This window comes from Antechinus flavipes, chromosome 4, assembly GCF_016432865.1.
Source record: "Antechinus flavipes isolate AdamAnt ecotype Samford, QLD, Australia chromosome 4, AdamAnt_v2, whole genome shotgun sequence".
NCBI lineage: Eukaryota > Metazoa > Chordata > Mammalia > Dasyuromorphia > Dasyuridae > Antechinus > Antechinus flavipes.
In genome coordinates this window covers 478,329,618-478,354,477 of record NC_067401.1, presented here as the reverse complement: position 1 = coordinate 478,354,477, position 24,860 = coordinate 478,329,618, and the positions used below count along the sequence as shown (strand labels likewise).

The 24,860-nt window shown below is 41.1% G+C and overlaps 1 protein-coding gene across 1 annotated transcript in view; it reads right to left on the bottom strand.

Annotated features, from left to right (window-relative positions):
• Positions 1-7,650: 7,650 nt before the first annotated feature.
• The window catches only part of LOC127563366 (cytochrome P450 4B1), a 34,696-nt gene continuing 17,486 nt past the window's right edge, over positions 7,651-24,860 (bottom strand). Inside the window, exons 5-12 of the mRNA XM_051999779.1 lie at positions 24,428-24,552; positions 24,018-24,169; positions 18,525-18,628; positions 17,957-18,147; positions 14,992-15,125; positions 13,305-13,369; positions 11,983-12,065; positions 7,651-10,487 (exon numbers count right to left, since the gene is read on the bottom strand). Coding sequence (XP_051855739.1) covers positions 10,316-10,487; positions 11,983-12,065; positions 13,305-13,369; positions 14,992-15,125; positions 17,957-18,147; positions 18,525-18,628; positions 24,018-24,169; positions 24,428-24,552 — 1,026 coding nt within the window. The 3' untranslated portion in view covers positions 7,651-10,315. The remainder of the gene's footprint in view (positions 10,488-11,982; positions 12,066-13,304; positions 13,370-14,991; positions 15,126-17,956; positions 18,148-18,524; positions 18,629-24,017; positions 24,170-24,427; positions 24,553-24,860) is intronic.

The window sequence follows — 24,860 nt, the reverse complement described above, 5'->3', positions numbered from 1 at the left end:
ATCATGTGTAAAGTGATTAAATTTTTACAGGCTCTGTACAAAAATTCATATACATATATGTATGTGTGTGTGTATTACACCATCTCCAAAAGTTTTTCAGTATATTGACCTTTCATGTATCTCTGATAAGTTTTTTAATCATATATTCACATTATTTATATATTTTTAATCATATATTATTCAGGAGTTGAATAAAGAGATGTCATTCTTTTAAAATTTACTACAGTAAAATATAAATCATAGAAACATTTAAAAATGTTTCTTCAAACTAATTCATATGTCTTCTCAGTTTTTTCCTGAAACTGTGTCTTTCATAATTTCTTACAGCACAATAGTATTCCATCATATTTATATATATAATTTGTTCAGACATCCTCCAATTAATGAGCACTTCCTCTGTTTCTAATTCTTTGCCGGTACAAAAAGAATTATAAATATTTTTGTACATATAGGTTTGTTTCCACTTTGATCTTTTTGAGGATATAGACCATTATTGATATCAATGGGATGAAGAGTGGGAACAATTTAATGGCTTTTTGGACAAAGTTCCAAACTGCTTTTCATAATGGCAAGACTAATTCATAGTGCTAGCAAAAGTGAATAAATGTGCCTGTTTCCCACACTCCTTTAGAATTTATTTTCCATTTTTGTCACCTTTGAAAATCTAACAGGTATGAAATTGAGCCTCATTTTGGATTTTTTAAATTACTAGTGATCTAGAAAATTTTTCTATGTGGTTAATAGCTTAAATGTTTTCTTCTTGAAATTGCCTGTTTAAACTCTTTTGCCATTTATCAGTTGGAGAATGACTCTTGTTCTTATACATTTGAATCAATTCCCTTTGTATGTTTGACGAGGATATTGATGATGATAGGATTTATTAGAAAAACCGGAATCTAGTCTCATTGGAATCTTTTTTTCTTCTTTGGACCACCTCCACCAGTCTCATCTCAGACTACTCCCAGCTTCTGGTGCAGACTTTTCAGGACATAGAGGAAGAAAAGACAGGAACATGCTACTAAAAGACCCAATAGATAGAGTGAGAAGAGAAGATGGAGATGGAAAAAAGACTGTGGAACCGTGATTCCAAATTTTACAATTGGTGTGGGTTTGAATTATTCTTTCTATCAAAGTGATAGAATATGGAAATGTCTTCAATGTCCTCTCTGGGAATGAACTAGAGGAGAAATATAGACAAAACTTATATAAGAACTTGGATATAGTGTCTAACCAGCAGACTTCCTAATATGCCTGAAATGGTTTCTTTTTCCCTTTCTATTGATTCCTACATGTCATTTATATTCTATGTTAAAATACTCAAGCTGACCTGTGATTTCATCAATTCAGACTCCATTACTCAAATGTATTATACTTCTTAATTAGAAATACCTACATTAAGTTATAGGAAAATACTTTCTCATCATTCTATTTTTCCCAATGTGTCACCCTTCCTAAATCTATTCTTCACCTTCTTTGAAGTCTCTGGTCCCTCCACCTGTCTGTCACCAGTTCTGACTTAACTTTCTTCCCTTCCATTTTCCACCCTATAATTAGTCATTCACCTCTAAACTGCCTTCTTCCCTGCTTATTGCTGCTTATTTCTTGCCAAATCTCAATCCTGGTTACGCCTACCATCTCTTTCTTCAATTCCACCTGTGACTTGAGTGAACTCATATAACTGTGCTGATTGAGTACATTGTAAATCCATGTTGTCTAACTTGCACTGGGCACTGCAGTAAAGCACTTCTTTTATTCCTGTCTGATTGATTCCTTGACTCATTCTCTATAGAAGCTCTTCTAAATATCCATTTTCAAGCCTCCTCCACCTCTTCCTATCCTTTCTCTCAGCTTAGACCTCAGCCTTTTCCTGGTTCTCCTCTTCCTTCTCTGATTTCTTCTTCTCAGCTTCCTTGGCTGGAACAAGGTCATACCTGCTAAACATGATTATTCTCTTGGGCTCTGTCCTGGATCTTCTTCTCTTCTCTTTCTATATTATTTCCTTTGGTGATCTCATCAGTTCTTATGGTTTCAATGATCATTTCTATGCTGATGATACCTAAATCTATTTCTCTAGTTTTAGTCTCTCTATTGACTTCCATCTCCAACTTCTTATTCAGCATCTCAAACTGGATGCCCCAAAGACATCCCAAGCTGAACTTTATTATATTAGTGTCCCGGTTTTCCCACGTCCCCTCCAACATTTATCACTTAGATTTCATTTTTTAAAAATATCTCTTATAGACACCCTTTTCTTTCCCCTCACACAACCACCATCCTTGTCACTTCATGTCTGGCTTATTGCAATAGACTTCTGGGTGCTGTCTCTGCCTTAAGATGACTTTCAGTCCTGAGTACAGGTCTGACCATGGCCCCCTTCACCTCCCCATTCACCAAACTCCAAAGACTCCCCATGACTTCCTGGATCCTAATTTTTAGATTTTAAGAACTTGTGTGATCTGCCTCTCCCCTATTTTTCCAGTTTTTTTACACTTGTCTTTTCCAACATACTCTGTGATCCAATGACATAACTTCCTTGTTCCTTAAATCACATGCTCCTTCTCTTGATTCCTGGCTCTTTCTCTGGTTTTCCTTCATGTGTGAAATGCTCTCCCTCTTCATCTTTACCTGTAGACCTCTCTGGATTCTTTCAAGTCTCAACCAAAATGCTACCTTTTACAAGAAACCTTTGCTGATTGCCCCTTAATTCTAGTGCCATCCCTTTGTACAAGGTATCCCTATCTCTTCCCTTTTTTGTATGTAATTGTTTGTATGTTGTCTCCCCTACTTGACTGTAAAGTTGAAAAAAAAAAGGAATGTCTTTTGCCTTTCTTTATATCCCCAGACTTAGAATAGTGCTTGGCACATAGTAGGCAAGAGCTTTTTGACTTACTGATGGATGGTGCATGATAATCCAAAAGGATTTCAACAGATCCCAGAGCCTTGGGCTAAATTGGGAAATTCAGCAGAGGTAACTGTAACAAACAGTTGGGGGACAAAAAACAAACAAATTCCATAGGAATAAGAAAGCAATCAGAGAGAGGCAACAGTCTGAAAAAGATCTGAGGTCTTTAGAGGACCATAAGCTCCAGAGGCAAGAGCCTCTAAATCCAAGAGAATAGCAAATGATTAAACAGCATCTGATCTAGGAGACTAGTGAGCCATCATGGAGCATGTGTTATGGCAGCATCAGGATATCATCAATAAAAAACATCAAGGTCTTCTCAATATTGGATAAGTTCTTTCTCCCTTCACACCTGGTACACATTAGGTGTTTCAACAAATGGTTATTGAATTTTTGACCTAACTGTGACTGGTCTCCCAAACTTCCCTCCTAGGCCCTCCTCATGTCTATCTAAATACTCTCTCTGTTTCTTTCTCTGTCTTTTTTTCTCTCCCCCTTCCTCTCTTTCTCCCCCCGACTTTCTGTCTCTTTGTCTCTTTCTGTTCTTCTCTGTGTTTGAATGTTTCTGTAACATCTTTAGCTTCCATGAACTTAATTTTCATCTCTATGCACACAAACCATCCATTTATATCCAGCCTGTTTTTCACCTGAACTCCACTCCTAAATCAGCAATTGCTTACTGGATATTTCAAATCAGGTATCCTAGAGATATCGCACTCAACATGTCCCAAACTGAACACATCTTTTAAGATAAGAATTGAGGTTGTGTCTCACAGCTCCTCTGGCATTTAGACATGATGATAGAACATAGAAAAGGGCCAGGGATGTGTCCAAGCATCGAAGACATGAAGACTTTGTTCACCACATATGAATATGTAAGGTAAATGAGGAGTCCAAGGTAACACTGGAGTTGTTGGTCAGGAAGATTAGGAGGACAAGGCATCCTCAAAAGGGAGCAGCAAGTTGCTAGGGAGAACAATGGATATAGCATAAGATCTGGAGTCAGGAAAATCATTAAATCCACCATTCAAGGTCTGGATGACCCTGGCTAGATCACTTCTCTCCCAAAGTCAGTCTCTTCATCAGAAAAATTGGGATAATAATAACCTTTACTTCTCAGGGATATTTGGGGATCAGAGATATTTGTTAACTGCCTTCAAGCCTTAAAAGTACCATACAAATTCTAGTTATTATCAATATTACCATTATTATTGTACAAATATTCAGGATCAGTTGAATGTTTGGATTCAAAGAGGAGGTATTTAAGTTTCAATGTCAATTTAGAAGATGGTATCTGGAGAAAGGTCTAGGGTTCTGCAGATCGCTATGTATAGTTCGATATTTTTTTCACTGACTTAGCTTGAAACTGTCAACTGGATGAAGCCCATCCCTCAAAATGCAGAGGAGTCAAAGCTGAGTTAAAAGCAGAAAAGTTTAATTAGGAAAATCAGATATTATTTCTGAGGCCCCCAGGGAGCCCACAACCCAGAAGAGGTAGGGGCCGTTTTTCTGGAAAACTACAAAGGGAAGGTTCAGAGAGAGGTTGGGAAAAATAATAGACAGTCTTTCCCAGAAACAGGTGGGACCCAGCAGCAGGATGTTTTGCAGGAACAGTTGACCCCAAGGCTGGTTTGGGCCAATGTGGGGGCGGTGCACAGCTCAGCAAAGTCAGCCAATGAACACCAGCAAAGGCATCTGGGAATGAGCAATATTTTGGCTCATTGTAGGCTCCTGATTGGCTCCTTTCTTACGCTTACATCACATTCTATGTCCAATGTACCTCATAGAAAAGAGACATGTTTGAGGGTTCTCTTATAAGGCTTAGACAGAATCATGAATATGAGGTGATGAATATGTCATCACCAAATGACAGAGTCAGGATTCAAAAAGAAATAACAGTTTAAAACATTGAGCTGACAATTCCAATGGTCTTGTGATGAATACTGCCATCTGTACCCAGAGAGAAGACTGTGAGTATTGAGTGTGGATCACAATATAGCATTTTCACTTTTTATTGTTGTTTGTTTGTATTTTATTTTCTTTCTCATTTTAAAAAAATTGATCTGATTTTTTAATGTAGTGTGATAATTGTGGGAATATGTATAGAAGAATTGCACATCTTTAACATATATTGGATTATTTGCTTCTAGGGGAGGGGTGGAGGAAAGGGAAGGAAAAAATTTGGAACACAAGATTTTGCAAGGGTGAATGCTGAAAATTATCTATGCATATGTTTTGAAAATAAAAAGCTTTAATAAAAAAGAAAAACACACATAACAACCAAAAAAAAAAAAACATTGGACTGCATCTAATAAGACAAAATTCAATAGTAATAACTGTAAAGCATTACATGTGAGTTCAAAAATTGTCTCCCCAGTTACCTGATGAAAACAATGGTGTCAGAAAGTAGTCTATGTGTGTGGCACCCAGGGACTCTTCTCACTTTGAGGGTGAGTCCCCCATGTGTCACAGTATTCTTTCTGGCCATATCCCCTAAAACATAGCCCACAAACCCCCACCCATTTGTTTACTTGTAATATTCATCCAGGGACAAAAATGCTTAATGAACTGACAACTTAAGAAAAATAGGAATCATTCCACCTTCCCCGTCCAGAAACTCAAAGCAAATTCTATCCACCGATAGAAAGAGTGTTCTAAAAGCTATTAAAATTTAAACCTGCCATGGGCAAAGTAGACAAACACATGCAACACACACAAAAGGAAATACATTAGGAATTGATATCATCAGGGTACATGCAGGGAGAGATGCTTAATGGAGGGATCCACATGAATAGGTCATAGACTTGAAGGGGCAAATCACGTGGCCTATATTTTCTAGTCATGTCATCCTGTGGCTGCCACATGGATCCCCTAGGCTCCTAGAATTGATGCTGCTCAGTCAGATGTTGTCCCCCTGGATGTGACTCTCTGGCCATTGCTCCGAGGATGTCCTTGGGATTCAACTCCTAGCTCAGCTGTTGCTCTTTATCATCTCTTCCTCAAGGGAAGAAGGTAGGCGCTAGTGTACTTCTTCCTCTTCAGCTCAAGCATTTACATTTTCCCTCAACATCATTATGCTATTTCTTGAAGAAGGCCATCGGGAGGTGATGCCATGGTGTGCAAGTGAGTTGGATTTAAGTGAGGGGGGTCTGTGCAAAGTCACCTGCCTCACTTTCCCCTTCAGAGCCATCTGGGTCCAGTGGTCACATATAGATCAGGATAACTAGAGATTGTCCTAGATGCAGTGGGAGACCTTGACCTTTTTAAACCAAGGTCTTTAACAGGTCTCAGTTTGACTGAAGCAAAGCCCAATCGATGATTCAAACATGCTATCGGAATCTATCCAAGCACCAAGCATATTTAAATTAAAGCAGCTTTAATTCTGTCAAATGCTGTGATTATGCCCCATTTATTTTATGGAGCATTTTTTGAGGTACATTTTGAAAGGTTATCTTGTTTGAAAAGTAAATGGCATCTGGAATGTTGGTTGGTTCAAGTTCATCACTGTCTAAGGCGTCTATACCGAAGCTTTGCCTTGCTCTTTTAGAAAGGGCACAAAGCCTTGACTGGAACCATCAAAAACCCTTCCCATTGGTTCTCTAGTTCCCTTAAGAGCCTTGGCTAGAAGTCTCTTAGCAGGTGCTGAGTCACCCTTCCCCTGAAGTTTAAAAAAACTGGCAGAAAAGATGGAGGGAAGACATGAGAGTCATGTGTGAGTATTTGAAGGGCCAGGTCAAATACAAAAAGGATTAGATTTACTCTGCTTAGCCCCAGAGTGCAGAGCCAGGTCACTGGGGGATGGGGGGAGAGAAGGAAGGTATAGAGGAGATTCTTTTACATTTATATAAAGAAATCATCCCATTGTGTCCAAGCTACTCCAGAATAGAATGCATGAAATAGTCATCAGTCTTTCCCTAGAAATTTGCCAAGAAAAGGGGGATGTCCTGTCATTAGGAATTTCCAGGAACTGTGGAATGATCTCTGTGTCCCCTCATGACCCTGGGATTCTCTGGCTCTGTGAAAAGCTCCATATAAGGCCCCACAGACCTGGGACAAGCAGTCAGGACAATTGATTCCTCCTCTGTGCTTCCCCTTCCCATCTCCTCAGCCTGCTTAAATACTTCTTCATAATTAAAATGGAGCCACTAACATGAGCCCTGCCCCACTGCCAAGGTTTCTGGGAGGATTTAAAGAAAAAATGGATGGAGAGAGATGTGTGAGCCACCGGACTCTAAAGATAGGAGACCATGGCCTAGTGGATAGAGAGGGGATGGTCCTTAGAGTCAGGAACATTCAGAGAAAAAGACCCTGTCTCTGATACTACTGGGTGTGTGATTCCAGGCTAGTCCCTGACTTTTGAGGGCCCTAAGCACTTTTTTTAAGGCTGTATGTAAAAGTGGTCAATGTGCTTTGGGGGAGGGAGTTTGTCCAATGGGAAGTTCTGATCTCCCTTATAGCAATCTTCCTGAGTTCAAATCTGACTTCAGACACTTCCTAAATGTGTGATCCTGGGCAAGTCATTTAATCCTATTTGCCTTAGGTTTCTCATTTGTAAAATGAATTGGAGATAGAAATGGAAAACCATTGCAGCGTCTTTGCCAAGAAAATTCCCAGTTATATGTATTTGGAAAAATAAAATACTATTGAAAATTTAAAAAAAAGAAAAATTTAGCAACAGTAAAAGATATCAAATATTCCCATAGGATCTAATTTTTATGTAAAAATAAACAAGCATCTCCATCCCTGTATGCAAATTTGCTTTTTCCTTTAATAAATGGTAAAATTTTAAAACAAAAATTCCTGTTTTCCAAACTATTACATGCAGTGAGAAGGACAGTCCCCTGAGTAAGCTCATCAGTCCATTTATAGCACATAGATTTACATTGAGAGGGGCTTGGGCTTAAAGGAGAGAGAGAGTACAGGCTAGATTGCATTTGGGGAATTAACAATTCCTCAACACAAAGCTGACCCCTGATAGCTCTCATTTTTCCACCCTTCAAACACTCACACATGGCACTCATGTCTTCTCTCCATCTTTTCTGCCAGTTTTTTTTAATTCACCAAAATCATATCCACAGGAGACCCAAAAAGATGCATGGCAGAAATGAGAGGGGTGACACATATTACAGTCATATGATGCAAAAGACAAAAAGAAGGGCATTCATGTCTGAAAAAAGTATCAAGCCAGTCCTGTTGGAAGATCAAAGGATGGCAGATGACTAGACAGCATGGTACACGGACATTCATAATGTCTCCTAAGATGCGCCAAGTTAGAGAAACCACCCAAAATGTTCATGGGGACTATTTGTGTCTGACTTGTAGCAGAACACTCCGAGCTCGTGTTAGTCTGATCAGCAGCAACAGTCGAGGATGCTCAATTACAGTTATTTTGGTCCTCTTCCAGAACAATGGACAACAGCCAACTGATTCTGAGGACCAGAGATGGGTGGATCTACTTGTGGATAACAAGAGATGTATAGTATGGTTTTAGCTGTGATCTACATCAATGAAAGGAGTGTTTGCAGCAATAAGGTCACAGATCAGAGTGACAGAGCAGTTGTGCAGTCATAATGTAATGCATTTGGAAATATTTCATGAAAGTGGATCCATGAAGTGCCATTGTGAGTGTGCTCTAGTGTGTGTGGCAACTATAACATAAAGAGGTTAGCTCTTCTTCGAAGACCCCTCTCCTTGACACTCAACTGAAAATGGTCCTTTTTTCCTCCATTGTTCCAAGAGCACTTTTTCTCATGTCCCTATCCCTCTTCCTTGTATTTTGCTCATCTCTCTTTATACCAATTTCACTAATGTCTTCTGCCGATATCTCTTCCTGCTACCGAAGAGAAGATCACGAGCTTTGATGGATTCTCCCAAACTAGATAGGCTTCAAATAGGGCTTTAAAAATGGATATCGTGTCTACTCTCCAAGGTCTACCCCAATGCTGTTCATGTGAGTCAGCCCCATGGGGATCACAATGGAATGAATTTTTGTCATATCTACTGAGTGATGGGGGATAGGAGTAAGGGTAGGAAGGGTTAAGATCTCTGTGAAGGGAGAAAGCAGCTCCAGAAATAAAGTTGCAATTCCTAGAAGTATTTAAATATTGGAAAAATAAAGGCAGGGGAAATGTGATACATACTCTTGACAGTGGTGGATAAAATCAGATACTACAGGCAAGCTAACTTCATATCCCTTCTCTAGAAAATCTTCTCTGAGCTCCCAACTGAAAGTGAGATATTTTGTTCCTAGAGCCTTTGACCTGATTTTCTCCCAAATGTCTTTCAAATGTCATTTCTCTCCAGTAGAATACAAATCCCTTAGGGGCATGATTGTTGGCTTCCCAATGCAGAGTCAAGGGCCCTACACACACGTGATTAAAAAAGGATGGAAAGTGAATCGAATGACAGATAACATATGGATATTATATATTGATATATATTCACATGTATATTAATATATATGTATATGTGCCCAAAAGGCCATGAGACTCTACATACCCTTTGATCCAGCAATACTACTGCTAGAGCCATATCCTAAAGGCATTGTTAAGAAAAGGGAAAAAGACCTACATGTATAAAAATATTTATAGCAGGTTTTTTTGTGGTATCTAAAAACGGGAAATCAAAGGGCATGCCCATCAATAGGAATATATGGTTGTAAGGGGATATTATTGTGCTCTAAGAAATGACAAGCAGGAGGATTTCAGAAAAACCTGAAAAGACCTCCATCAACTGATGCATAGTGAGGTGAACAGAACCAGGAGAATGTCATACACAGTAACAGCAATATTGTTTGATGAAGAACCGTGAATGATTTAGCTCTTTTCAGCAACACAATGACCCAAGACACCCCCGAAGGACTAATGATGATGCATACTATCCACTTCCAGAAAAAGAACTGACATTGTTCAAATGTAGACTGAAGCGAGTCATTTTTCACTCTTTCATTTTTTCTTTTGTGTCTTCTTGTACAAAATGACTAACATGGAAATGCTTTACATAATTAAACATCTATAACCTATATTTAAGTGTCTACTATCTCAGAGAGGAGAAAGAGGAGGGAGGAAAAATTAAAATCTAGAACTCAAAACCTTAAATAAAAAGTTTAAAAATTGAAAAATTGTATGATATGTATATAGATCTAACTAGCATACCTCCTTATATACTCCAAAGCTCCCCATTATTTCCCTATTTCCTTCCCTAAGAAACCTTGTGCTCTGAATTATCTATAACCCTTTCATTAATGCATACATACACCTACCATATATTCCCTTAAATGCCTATGTGTGCCTTGTTTCTGCTCTGGGGAGCTTCTATCTATGTAGGGATGAGTGGGCAGGAACCTGTCTGTGCTTCTCCAGCCAACTGCCCCAAATTTCCCCTTGAAGGTCCAGGAAGGAGCTCTGTTCTCCATCACTGGGTCAGCCTCTTCAGGTTGAGGTGAATGCCGTTCTTAGAACGCAGAATCAGCTGTAGTTGCTTGATAGGTGGCTGAGTGAGGTCTGGGGAGAATTCAAAATTCAGCAGGCAGAGGGCTGTTACCACCTTCATCTCTATCATGGCAAAGTGCTGCCCAATACAGTTCCTGTAGCCAGAGTTAAGAGAAAAACGACCTCAGCCCCCAGGTCCAGAGACGCAGGAACAAGTTCAGTCATGCTTGACTTCATGGGAGATACTGATCAAAACTGGCAAAACACCACACACACACACACACACACACACACACACACACACACACACACATTGGAATTGCACAGCAATGTCACGATTTACACTCTAGGAATTATTATACCCAGTTTATAGATAAAGAAACCAAGGCTCCATGATCTTGGCGCAGTTTGAACTGACTCTACATCTCATCCTTTATCCATTAAACTATAATCAAAACTGAAGAAGACTGAATGAAAACTGAATGAAGAGCTTCGTGAAAACCAAGTAGTAAGTATAGCAGTAAAAGGAAAACTATATTTTGCTTTGGATGGAAACCAAGCAGTGGATGCAATCAGTCAGCCCCTGTCAATAAGTATTAGGTGCCTACTATGTGTCAAGCACTATACCAAGTGCTGAAAATACAAAGAGACATAAGAGATGATTCTTGTCCTTGAGGAGTTCCCAATCTAATGAGGGAGACAACATACCAACATAAACAAGAAATATGCTGTGATTGTCATAGAAATCTGATTAGGGACAGGGGATCTAGGCAGCAGTGGTTCTCCTGCTCCCAAATTAGTAGCAATAAGAGCTGTCATGGGGCACTTTTACATTTACAAAAGTCTTCATAAATAGTATCTCATTAGAAATTACCAACAATCCTGTGAAGTGGATACCATTAAAATCCCCATTTTTGCAGGTGAAGAAACTGAGAGAGATCAAAAGACTTGCTCAAGATCACAAGTATGTAAGCATGTGTGTGAGTACATGAATAAGCAGGTGAATCTGGATTTGAACTCAGGGCTTCTTGATTTTACTGTACCTACCTAAGTTGGAATACACTGCCTACGTTGTCAAGTCAAGTAGTATTTATTAAAAACCTATGAGATGTCATGTACTTGTCTAGTGCTTAGTCTGAGCACACGCTTATTAAGTAAGGGTTTAACAAATGCTGATTGACTTGCCTTGCTTTGCGACCTGACCCAGCACATTAAACCTCAATCCTTTAAATGTTCCTACAATCCCGCCTGACTCTCCTTCTCTGAGATGTCTCCACCTGCACATGAGGTGGGAAGCAGCTGATCGCAAACTGGTTTCTCCCCATTCTACACTTCTGAGGGAATGAAAAAGGAGCTCTGATGGGGAACTTCAGTGGGGAAATCCAGCTAGCTGAATGGAACATGGAATTTATAGTGATCTTGCACAAGTCACTTAACCTCTTTCTGCCTCAGTTTCCTCAATTGTAAAGTGAGGATGATAATACCATCTATCTTGTACGGTTATTATGAGGACCAAATAAGATAATATTTGCAAAAGTGCTTAGCAAAGCACATAGTAGGTGCCTAATAAATGATTGTTTTATTCTTCCTTCCTAATGCTGGGATTCCCTGCAGTTTCCCACTTCCAGCACATTGAAGGTCATCACTGACCTGGGTCCAGCAGAGAAGGGCATAAAGGCAAAGGGATGACGTCCTGAAGCATTCTCAGGAGTGAAACGTTGGGGGTCAAATACCTGCAAAACGAGAGAGATTGGCTTAGACAGATCCTTAGCACCCCAGTCCAAAGAACAGCATTTGAGAGACTGTAACCCAGATCTGACTGAAGAATGGCTGTCTGGTGGGTTTCAACATCTACTTATTAAACACTTACTGTATGCAAAGTCTTTCTTTGAGGAGATAGACAATTGAAAGAAGAAGCAGAATTGCTGGCTTAATTCTTCACTACAAGCATCTGACAGATCTTGAGGGGGAGATATGTTACACCCATCAAGGGAAGGCAAAAAGCACATCCATTTTCAGAAAAAGAAAAAGTGAAGAAGCCCCACACTGCAGTTTGTAGCGAGTTTGGCTTCTGTACCTGGTTATTTTTAGATTCTACTATCAAAGGGATGTTTTTTAAATGTCTAGAAAAAGAAGTAATGATCACAAAAAGCAACTTGACTTAAGCAAGATCTGCCTCTTTCTTTTTCCCTTCCTTCTTTCCTTCTCTCCTCCCCCCCACCTCTGTCCTTTTCTGTCTTTATCTCTCTCCCCCCTTCCACTCTCTCTTTCTTTTTCTCTGTCTCTGTTTTCCTCCCTCTCTCCTCTCTGTTTGTCTCTCTTTACTCCTCCCCTTCTCTCTCTCTCCTCTGTCTCTTCTGTCTGTTTCTCTCTTACCCTCCCTTTCTCTTTGTCTCTCTCTGTCTCTCTCTGTCTCTTCCCTGTCTCTCTTTTCCCCTCCCTCTCTCTGTCTCTCCCTAATGATGATGATTGCTGTCCCACAACAAAAGGAACAGGCTCAGGCCGGTTCCATTGGAACCTTCCTTCTGGAGGTAGACCTTCACACAACATCTGTGAGAGCTTGTCAGAGAGGGTGCAGAAGGGATTTTCCTTCAGATTGCTGTTGTAGCTGAAGACTCCTCTGCCATTTGGAGGTTCTGTGATTCTGATCATTGGATGGACTTGAGGAGCAATATTTGGGAAAGAGGTAACCCACACAGAATATTGGGTAAATGGTGATGCTCCAGACAGAGATTAGGAAGTGAGCAGGAGTTCATATTCAGGAGCAAAGAAGGGGCTACTTTCCTTACCCTGGTCTCAATATCTTGAAGTCTCTGCCCCCTTCCCTACATCCCTCAGAAAATGGCATCTTCCTCCTGTCTCCTTCTCCCTATCTCCCACTCTCTTCCTTGCCTTGTCCAGAACCTCTTCCTTGGGAACAGCCACCTCCAATATATTGGAGCCTCCCCTTAGGGGCACAGTTAACAACGTACCTCAGGGTCAGGCCATACAGAGGGGTTCCTGTGGAGAGCATAAATGTGCAAAGAAACCAGACCTCCTGTAGAACAGGGAGAGAAGCAGAAGATCAAGGCCAATCATCCTGGTACCAGCCCTCACATGTGCCTGCCATTTAGCAGACCTCTCCCCACCCTCCTCCACATACTGCGGCCCCACCGTCCAGCTTCCCGAGATATTTATGCTCCTTTTTATGGAGGGAGCCATCATTCATCTTCCCATCCCCCAGGCTTGAAGTATCAGCACCGTCAATAAATCCTATTGTTTCTACTTCTGCTATCCATCCCCTTTGCTACTCAATTGTCTCTCTTCTAGACGGCCTCCTCTCTGTCTTCTCACCTCTACTTCTCCCCCTTCCCACCCATCTACCTCACTGCTGATAACACAAGGTAGACCATGCTATTTCTCAGCTCAAAACCTTTCAACGGCTCCTAGTCATAAAGTCCTTGGCCCAGCATTTAAGGCTTTCTACAATCTGCCTTCCACCTCTCCTAGATCTGGGTCATTCTGCTCTTTCATGTGTTCTTGTTATAGCTGAACTGGAGTACTCACTATTCTGCCTCCCCGGTTACTTGCTTAAGCTCTCCCCTTGTACAAGAGGGATGCAGGCCTTCTTCAGGAGAAACCTCCTGGGGTTCCTGTATTCTTTCCAAACTCAGCTCTGGATCTCCCTCTTCTGTGACCACCCATCCCCACCTCCAGGTGTGAGTGCTGCAATATCCCTCCGAATTCTCTCCAATGTATTTATTTCTTTGCATATCATTTTCCTCAGTAAAATGTAAGCCACTTGCAGATAGGGACTGACTTCCATCTTGTCTTTGTACTCCTAGACCATAGTCCAGTCACTGGCCTGACATATCCAAAGCTCTTTGGGTTGTGGGCTATTGTTAAAGCCCATTCCACAGAGCTGTGAGGGAGGCAGGCCATGAGTGATCAGGCCCCTTTTAATGCTGAGGAAACAGAAGCCCAGAGAAGATGTGAATTATCAAATGTTCAGGGAATGAGCCAGAGGGAATCAGAATAGGAAATCCCAGCTTCCATAGTCTTTCCCACAGACACTATTTTCAGTCATTCTTATTAAGCACTTAATATGTGACAGGCACTGTGCTAAGCCCTGGAGATACACATACAAACAACCAAAAAAAAAAAAGCTTGTTATTATTATCTTTAAGACATTATGGAATCTTGGAGTGGGAATTATTCCATAGGCAACTGTGAAAGGATTGAGGAAAATTATTCAGCAAAGACTGTAAACCACTAGCTGAAGAGTAGACAGAGGAAAAGGATTAAGAAAACTTTGTTAATACATGGTATAAAGAAACATAATGACAATTTTTGAGAAGAGATTTTTCGTAGCAATAGGATTTGGGTTTGGGAACTGAGAAGTCTTGCTTTTTCTTATAAATGATACAATGTAAAAATCATTTGTATTTGTTTTATAGTTATAGTATTAACATAAAGTAATAATAACTAGCATTTATAACACTTTAAGGTTGCCAAAGTGCTTTATCCATATTACCTCATTTTATTCTCACAGCAACCTTGAGAAGAATATCCACCCCCATTTTAGAGATGAAGAAACATAGAAGTCAGGTTATTTGCTCACGGTCACACACATACACACTCACACACACACACACACACACACACACACACACAGCCTACCTTCAGGCAGTGACCTCCCATCTGCAAAGGTAACAGGCTTGCTGAGCTGGCGGTACACCTGGGGCACGGCGGGATACAGGCGGAAGCTCTCTTTAATGCACAGGGTGAGGTAGGTCATTTTTGCCAGGTCTTCCCTGTAAAGCACAAATTCCTCTTGGAAGAGTGCAGAAAGGAGAATCTTCCATCACCACCCTCTAAAGCCCCTTCTTGTTCACTGTTGTCCCATGTCCTCTCTTCCTTGGGAGTCAAGGCAGGGATGGAAAGTGAGGAAATATTTCCAGTTGTTCAGCCCAAACTCTATCTCTGCTGTTCTTCCCATCCCTCTACCTCAGTCCTGAAGATCTCCCAGCTCTCAAAGTCTGACCCCTGTGGATGGATCCATAATCCATCCAGAATGCTTCCATCTTCTGCTGGCCTCCATAAGTCCTGCCTCTTCTCCAAGACTTAGATTGAAGCCTCTTGCTGGATGCCTTCTCTGACCATCCCAGCTTCCAATCTATGGGTTCCTGAGCCTTCTAGGTCGGCCCCATGTTTACTCTCCCTACCCCTAATAGATAAGTGTGGTGTTCTCTTCTTTTTTATAATATGATGGTTCTCTCTGGGAACAGGTTTCTTGGGGAGGTTTTCTGGAGGTAGCCTTAGTATCAGTTCAGATCAATAATCACCCCAAATGCAGCCAGGTGTTAAAAGTTCAGATTTTTTATTGCTTCCTCCAAAATAGCCTGGTTAGTTTTCTTGGAGGCCTATCTCTCTGCTTGGTTCCAAGAGCTCCCTCCGAATGTCCTTCAGCCTCCAGCCAGCGCAAAGGTGGCAAATGGAATGAATCTGCCATTACCTCCCAGAGTGGGCTTGTTCTGAACTGACCCTGACTGGCTCACTGAAGCTCTATTTATTCTGGGTGTAAAAGGTTGACTCCTCCTCCCAGGAGGGATTAAGGGAGGTGTGAATTCACAAAGTTACAAAGTTAACTTTGTGAATCTCCCATACTTGTGAACTCCAATGAGTACTTAAATACATTAGGGAGTTAGAGAATTTGCTAAGTACCATGCTAAATTAGATAATTATTGTCTCTATCAACTCTAATGAGTTAAGGCTTTGTAAGGATTCCAACAGATAAGCCTTGTCATACCAATCTGACTAAGGGCTACCTAAGCACAGGTGATATCTTCTCTACACCTGCCTCCCCCATAGGGCTGGAATTCAGGAAAGACGAAGAGAGCCTGACTAATTGATACAGTGGGATGACTGGGCTGTCTTATTTCAAATTCAACAAACATTTATTAAACACCTATCATATACAGGGCTCCACCTGCAAACACAAAATTGACAGAGTATAGTTCCTGATTTCCAGTGTAATTATACTGGATTTAAAATTCAAGGCATAAAATTGGAAAAAATAATGTTCCTTGCATTTACTGCCGGTGTAACTTTGACCAAATTTCTAGTTTTCTCTATGCCTCAGTTTCCCCATTTATAAAGTGAAGGAGTAGATGATCTCTAGGGTTATTGTTACAGCTTAAAAACTGGTGAACTTAAGGAAACGACAATCTAATTCAGTTGAGGAGGGAGGAAGATGGAAGATACCTAAGAGAACGGGTATGGGAGTCCAGGAGGGGAGAAGGGGACGGAACTGGGAGGTTCAAAAACAAAGTTTTAGGCACTTCTCAGCACCTTTAATCAGCCACTGGAAAAGCAATCTCTAATCTATTCTTGGAGTCTTTTCCAAGTTCTCCAGCAGTGTAGAGAAAGGAGAAATGAATTTGGATTCATAGGAATCGGGATTCAGAGGCTGTCCATGGTTGACTATCTATACATGCATGATCTTGAGTAAGTCACTTCTCTCTGGGTCTCAACTTTCTCATCTGTAAAATGGTGGTTCTAGCCACTCTTTAAGGTTCTATCCAACTCTTTATCTGTGAACCTCGTGCCTAAGCCCTTTTCCAAGCTACACTGGGAGGAGGGTGAAGGGAAATGGAACCAAGAGGAAGAGGAGACAGGTCTCTTCAGTCTCAGAATGTCAGAGCTGAGGGAAAAGATCCTTAGTCAAATATCCTTGTTTACAGAGGGGAAAATGGAGGCCCAAAGGTCATGTGATAGACATTACAGTTGCTACAGTAACTTGACCCCTGAACCCAGGCCAGAACTATGTCCAGGTTTCCTGGGCAATCTTTCCCCAGGGCAGCATTCTCATTATTTGCTCTTAATTTCCTTGAACCTGAGAACTCCATGCCTAATGCAGATTACTGCTGGCTTTCTAGAGGAAGGTGTATCTCCTTCTTCCTGTTGAAGTTGAAGCCCATCTTCTGTTGACCACTGGGTAGAGTCAGGCCAAGTTTGATGGATATGGGTTGGGAGTCTGATGGTTAGGTGTCTAGTGGGACTGATTCAAGAGGGTACCAGTCTAGCCATCATTCTGCAATCTGCTGGACATGTTGTCTATTTGGAATCTCCATATTTTACCCATCAGCCTTATTTAACTCATATCTGCATGATGTCTAGAGGTAATTCCAACCAAGCTGCAATGCCATCGCTTCCCTGACCCCCAAGGAATTCTCCACATCCACACACTTCTAGCCCTGTGTCTAGAATGGGCCGTTCTTCTTCTTGATTATTAAAATCTTTCTCTTCCTCCAAATGAGTTTAGTAGAATATTGATTAATTTCCTACTAGGTACAAAGCTCTTATTTTACACAGAAGTGAAAATCTCTTGCCCTCAAGGTACTTCCATCTGAGGCTCTCCTTCATAGCGCACCTCCTCCAAGAAGCCCTTACTGATCCCCCACCACTGGAGATCCTATAGAATTTCCTTTATGGCATACCTCCTCCCAGAAGCCCTTACTGATCCCCCCACTGCCCTACCACCACCATCCAGGGTCCCTAGAGAGAATGGAGCAGGAGCAAGCTGATTTCTTTAACCTAACCCACTCCAGGCCAGAAGTGGGGAGTGGGGGGAGGTTGTTCTTACCACTGGACAGTGTCACGACCCTGTAGGATTTCCTGGATCTCTTTCCGGCAGCGGTCCTGGTGCTCTGGGTAAAGGGCCATACAGTACAGGAACCAGGAGATACTGCTGGTGGTGGTATCGTGGCCTTCAAACATGAATGTATCCACTTCAGCCCGTAGGTCCATGTCTGACAAGTTGGTCTTGTTCTCATCCTGCAGGAACAAGGAAAGAAGGGATACAAGAGGAGCACAGACATAGCTCAGTTTTCCAGTTCATGGACTATTTGTACCTAGAACATTTTCTCTAAGATAAGCTTCCTTTTGGACCCCTCCTCAGGCTCTGGGATCCTTCCTCCCTTCCTTCTCAGATCTCATCCCTACACCCTTCCTCAACAATATCTTCTGAGACCCTCCTACAGACTTCCCATATTCAGGCCCTCAGTGAACTCGACCTCAAGTGTTCTATGTCTGGCACTTCCCTCTGCCTCCCTTCTCATTGCCGGATCAGGTCTCAAGTCCTGCTGAAAAACCCTAGGGTGAATATTGAATGTTTCCTCTAGGCAGCCTTTCCCTGCTGCTCCCTGACTCACCTTGACTCCAAGGAGAATGTCCAGGAAATCCAAATGTCTCTTCTTCAGGGTCTTGTCTAGCTTCTCCCCATTCAGGGCAGCTTTTCTTTCTCTGATCACTTTGTCTGTGCCAGGGAATTATAAAAATCACAAAATGTTCATCCCAGAACAAACCTTAAAGATTACACAGTCTAACTCTCCATTTCTAATTTCATAAAGGAGACACTGAGGCCTAGAAAGGGAAAATGACTGACTCACATACACAGCACATCAGGGACAAAGAAAAGTTAGGCTGAGAGCCTTTTTGAAAGTGCCCATCCAGCAAGGACCCACACTTAACACCACATACCAAGATAAGATCAAAATGGGTCCATGACCTAGGCATAAAGAACGAGATTATAAATAAATTAGAGGAACATAGGATAGTTTATCTCTCAGACTTGTGGAGGAGAAAGAAATTTGTGACCAAAGATGAACTAGAGACCATTACCGATCACAAAATAGAAAATTTTGATTATATCAAATTAAAAAGCCTTTGTACAAACAGAACGAATGCAAACAAGATTAGTAGGGAAGTAACAAACTGGGAAAACATCTTTACAATTAAAGGTTCTGATAAAGGCCTCATTTCCAAAATATATAGAGAACTGACTCAAATTTATAAAAAATCAAGCCATTCTCCAATTGATAAATGGTCAAAGGATATGAACAGACAATTTTCAGAGGATGAAATTGAAACTATTACCACTCACATGAAGGAGTGTTCCAAATCACTATTGATCAGAGAAATGCAAATTAAGACAACTCTGAGATATCACTACACACCTGTCAGATTGGCTAAGATGACAGGAAAAAATAATGATGAATGTTGGAGGGGATGCGGGAAAACGGGGACACTGATGCATTGTTGGTGGAGTTGTGAACGAATCCAGCCATTCTGGAGAGCGATCTGGAATTATGCCCAAAAAGTTATCAAACTGTGCATACCCTTTGATCCAGCAGTGTTTCTATTGGGCTTATACCCCAAAGAGATACTAAAAAAGGGAAGGGGACCTGTATGTGCCAAAATGTTTGTGGCAGCCCTGTTTGTAGTGGCTAGAAACTGGAAAATGAATGGATGCCCATCAATTGGAGAATGGCTGGGTAAATTGTGGTATATGAATGTTATGGAATATTATTGTTCTGTAAGAAATGACCAGCAGGATGAATACAGAGAGGACTGGCGAGACTTACATGAACTGATGCTAAGTGAAATGAGCAGAACTAGGAGATCATTATACACTTCAACAACGATATTGTATGAGGACATATTTTGATGGAAGTGGATTTCTTTGACAAAGAGACCTGAGTTTCAATTGATAAATGACGGACAGAAACAGCTACACCCAAAGAAGGAACACTGGGAAATGAATGTGAACTATTTGCATTTTTGATTTTCTTCCTGAGTTATTTTTACCTTCTGAATCCAATTCTCCCTGTGCAGCGGGAGAACTGTTCGGTTCTGCAAATATGTATTGTATCTAGGATATACTGCAACATATTTAACATATATAGGACTGCTTGCCATCTTGGGGGGGGGAGGAGGGAGGGAGGGGAAAAAACGAAACATAAATGATTGCAAGGGATAATGTCGTGTAAAAATTATCCTGGCATGGATTCTGTCAATACAAAGTTATTATTAAATAAAATAAAATTAAAAAAAAAAAGTGCCCATCCAGGACACTTTCCACCATACCGACGTATCTTTCCAGATTTAGCATTATCAACGCCCAATCTCAATCAGTTTTCTATGAGTTGCCATATGGCCAACCTTGGTCCAATATCCCCAATGTCTTCCTAGAATCCAATCTCTGGAATTACTGATTAGGAGAAAAAGAGTTTCTAGATATAGAAGGGCTATGAGGTTTAGAGAGTGCTGGGAGAGCTGGAAGGGGATTCTTTTCTGAGAAACTAGTTTTTAGAGGAGTTCTTTCATAATGACTATGAATAGGAATGATTGTGCCCAGCTCTTATTTAGCATCACAAAACAGTAAACACTTATTGGGGGAGGGAAGTGTTGGAGGGGGAAAAAAGAAGGAGCAAGAATGAAAGCTTCATAGGAGAAATCTTACAGAAAGTCTGAGATTAAGTAACTGAGTAGGCCATAAAAGATGCCTCAGTGTAATGAATAAATGCTGTAGAGAAAGAAAGCCAGGAGAACTCTCTGCCAGGAAATAAGATAATGACGACCAGCCCCCTTAGACAGAGAGAAACCTGCAGAAAGTTGTTTGAGAAGTGAAAGACACATGGGAAGATCTGGCACGGAGGAAATAAATGGGATGGGAAACTGTAGAAAATGGGAATAAGATCTTTGAAAGGAGAATGCAAGAAAGTGAACAGGAGAAACAACAGTGTAGAAATTGGTGGTAAATTGTGTCAAAGTAGTGGCCTCCCTGAGGAGTTTATTGTTTGTCCTTCATTCTTGAAGGGAACCAATGACCAATAAGTGTGATGTCTTGACTTGGATTTAAGTGACAAAAGGATATTAAAAATTATCATCCTCACTTTTTTCTCCTCTGGAGCCATCTGGGTGCAATGGCAAGATATGAATCAGGATGATTGGAAATAGCTCAGGATTTAGCAGACGACCATGATCTTTTTAAGCCAAGGACTTTCCAAAATCTCAGTTTGATTGAGGCAACACCTAATCAGTGATTTAAGGCTAGGTAACTAATGAAGCAAAAGATGACTTACTTTTCCTATAAAATATCTATATCTGTCTATCGATCTAGATTTTTGTGGAGACATATGTAGTCATATAGATATAGATATAGTCAGACAGTTTCATTTGAATCCCAATGGACTTTATCAAGATTTAGTTTTTCAGTGCTCTATTTCAAGAAATCATAAATGAAACCACATGGGACAAAAGTATTAATTGATCCAGTATTTTTTAATTATAGAATAAAAGGGGCAGCTATGTAGTGAGAGGCTAGAGCACCAATTCTGAAGTCAGGAGGACCTAAGTTCAAATCTGGCCTCAGCTACTTACTACTTCCTAGCTGTGTGACCCTGGGCAAGTCATTTAACCCCAATTGCCTCAGCAAAAAAAAAAATAGATAGATAGATAGATAGATAGATAGATAGATAGAATAAATGTCAAGAAGAGAAAAAAAATCTAGCCCATAAACTCCAAGATATCTTGTGAGGTTTTAGTATTCAAAATTTATATTCCTTTAGGCAAAGCACTCATATGTAAGCATATGATTCCCCAAGTGGACAAAAGGAGGGACAGGGGAGGAAGAAAAGAAGAAAGGAAAAAAAGGAAGGAAGGAAGAAAGTAAGGAGAGGGAAAAAGAAGGAAGGAGGGGAAAAAAGAGAAGAAGAGAGGGGGGAGGGAATAAAGAAACCCCTGAGGAGTAGGATGGTGCTGGAAGAACAGAAAAAATACAAGGATGGAAGCTCTATTAATAGCAATATCAATAAAAAATGCACATGTTGTTGTATAAGACTGCCTGCCATCTAGTGGTGGAGGGAGGGAAGGGAAAAATCGGAACAAAAGTGAGTGCAGGAGATAATGTTGTAAAAAAAAAAAAAAAAAAACCAGACATATGTTCTGTCAATAAATAGTTATAATAAAAAAAATAATTAAAAAATGCACATGTTGGAGGGGAGAGACATGAGATCTCTCCAAACTAGAGCAACAGAGTTCAAGAGCTCATGCATGCAGCCTGAGAATTACTGATATCAGAAAATATTAATAAACATCCTGATTATATATTATAATAAATAATACAAGAAATTGCTCTAGAATATTAGAAATGAGAGAGAGTCAAATTGTTAAAAATCTACAAGGTGTTAAAAGGTGAGGTGAAAAAAGAAAAAAATTGGTCTGTGAGCCAAAGAACTGAATTCAAATCTCATCTCAAATACTTAATAGCTGCAAGAGCCTTCCTCACAGATTGCCTGTAAGAGAGGAAGAGAGAAAGAGAAGGGGAAATGGAGTGGGAGAGAAGGAAGGGAGAGGAAGAGAGAGAAGAAAAGAAAGGGGGAGATAGGAAGAATGAAGAAAGGGAGAGAGAAAGATAGACAAAGAGAGACAGACAGACAGCGAGAGAGAGAGGTGATGATGAAGATGATGATAATGATGATGATGATGGAGGGACAGAGAGATGATGGAGGGAGAAAGAAGGACAGAAGTAGAGAGACAGAGAGACAGAGACAAGGATTCAGAGAGAGAGCAAAGTAAATATACCCCAAACCCCCCAAACAAGCCTCTCCTTAGAAAGATCTTTAAAAAGACGTGCATGAAAAAATGGCACAAGGTCAGATAATGGATAATTAATCCAGAAAAGAATCACAGATGTCTAAGAATAGTGTGAAGAATCCAAGACTCCGAATTAATAAATACCAAGAATTTTGAAAAGGCATTTTGAGAGGAAAACAGCCACTGAATGGCTGAGAGAATATTAACAAAGAGATGCTAGAAACACTTCTCTCACTGAGAGGTGGGGATAGAGTTCATGGAGCACAGTGAGCACTTCTGCCACCAGGCCAGGAAAACTCCATCCGTGAGTACTAAAAGACCCAAAGAATGTAATTGTTGAGTCCTGGCCAATGATCACTCAAAGACCCTGGAGAATTTAAGAGATGCTATAGATCTAGAAAAGGGCAAAAACCATTTTGTCATGGGGAAAAGATAGTCTGCAAAATGCAAGCTGACGAGAGCTTGGCTTGATTCCATACAAAGTTGTAGGGTACGTTATTAAAGAGTCGGCTTGTGAACATTTAGAAAGGGAAGTTGTGACCATCCAGAATCAGTCAGGTTTCAAGAGATCTTAATTTCCTTTTTTTCCTGGTCCCTTGACTGGCCAATCAGAAGAACGCTGCAAATTTTGTTCGCTTAGATTTTCAGCAAAGTATTTTTCAAAATCTCATCTGCTCTCCTTTTGGATAAGGTGAAGAGCTCTGGAAGACAGTGATATTTACTGGATGGAATGATTGGAACAAATATCCAGTCAGGAATTCATCCCATCTGAAAGGAGGTCTCCAAAGTGCTCCCTTGAACTGAGCCTGGTCATCTGCTCTTTAATAGTGTTATCAATGACTTAGATGAAGGCATAGATGGAGAATTGTCAAATTCACATGAATATTTATATTACATTTAATACTATGCATTACATAATCTAAGAAGATCTTGGCAGGTGATAAAAGGTGGAGAGATCTAAGGTTGTAAATAATAATAGAGGCAAATGCAAAATCCCACCCCTGAATCCCAAATGCCAATTGTAAAAGTGGAAACTAGGTATACACTGAGAATCTGGAGAAGAAACCAAGAATATCTGAGGGGAGGACAGACAAGAGACACAGTCAGGATTTGTTTTATGGTTTTTCTGCATGTTGGAGAGAAAAACTGCAGCCTGTGTCCCTGAACCCCTGGCTAATGATCCGCTTCCGTGGCAATGATTCTGTGAAAGTGGGGTGGAAAATGGAAGGGGGAAGAGAAAGAAAGGAATATTCTAGGCTGGGGCTTACCTGTGTGGTCATGGGCAATCTTGCAGGCCCTCAGAAAGTTCCGCCCATGGGGTGTGAGCCAGTAGAGGAAATCATTATGGTACTGGAAGGTGAAGATTCGTTCTTGCATCAGCAGGGTGAGATCAGCAATAGCCAGGTAGTAGTCCGTGTCACTGCAGGTTCCAGGGAGAAGTGGGGACAGAGAGTTTGGGGAACCTGATAATGGCCCCTCCCCTTTGGGACCAGCTCCCCACAAGGGCCCAGGACGATACTGAAGACCCCGCTCAGAGTCCCACCTCTCCCGGAACCTCTCCCCAGACCACTCCAGGGCTCACTGATGGATCCCTGCAGGAGGTTTGTGTCTGTCTGAGTTTTTGCATGTAATGTACTACGGACCAGCTTCCCCAGGATATCCCGGCCCCATCCCTGACCTCTGCGTTTGGCCTTTGCTTGTCTTCCCAAAGATGCATTTCATCAGGGTGTCCAGAGCCATGAAGCCCACGTCACTGAAGATCTCCACACACTTATTCCCAGAAACCTTCTCCTTCCACTTGTCCTGGCAGAGATGGGAGAGGAGGGTTCTTTCTTTAGCGCTGGACTCACAGGCCCACAATGAGCTGGCAACCCCCTTCCTTGGCCCTTTCCAAGTCACTAATGCCTTTCCCCCAGGCCCGTTTTCTCCAAGAATATGATTCAGTCACTGACCTATGCTGAGCCCCATAATCAGGATCTCTGTGCTAAATGTAAAGGACTTTGTGGGAGGCTAATCCGGGGGGTTCAAGGGCTGAGAGCACCAGAGGTCCTCCTCGAAGCCCTAGGACAAGAGGGGTAAGGGAGAGGGTCTGGCCTGTGGTTTATGAGAAT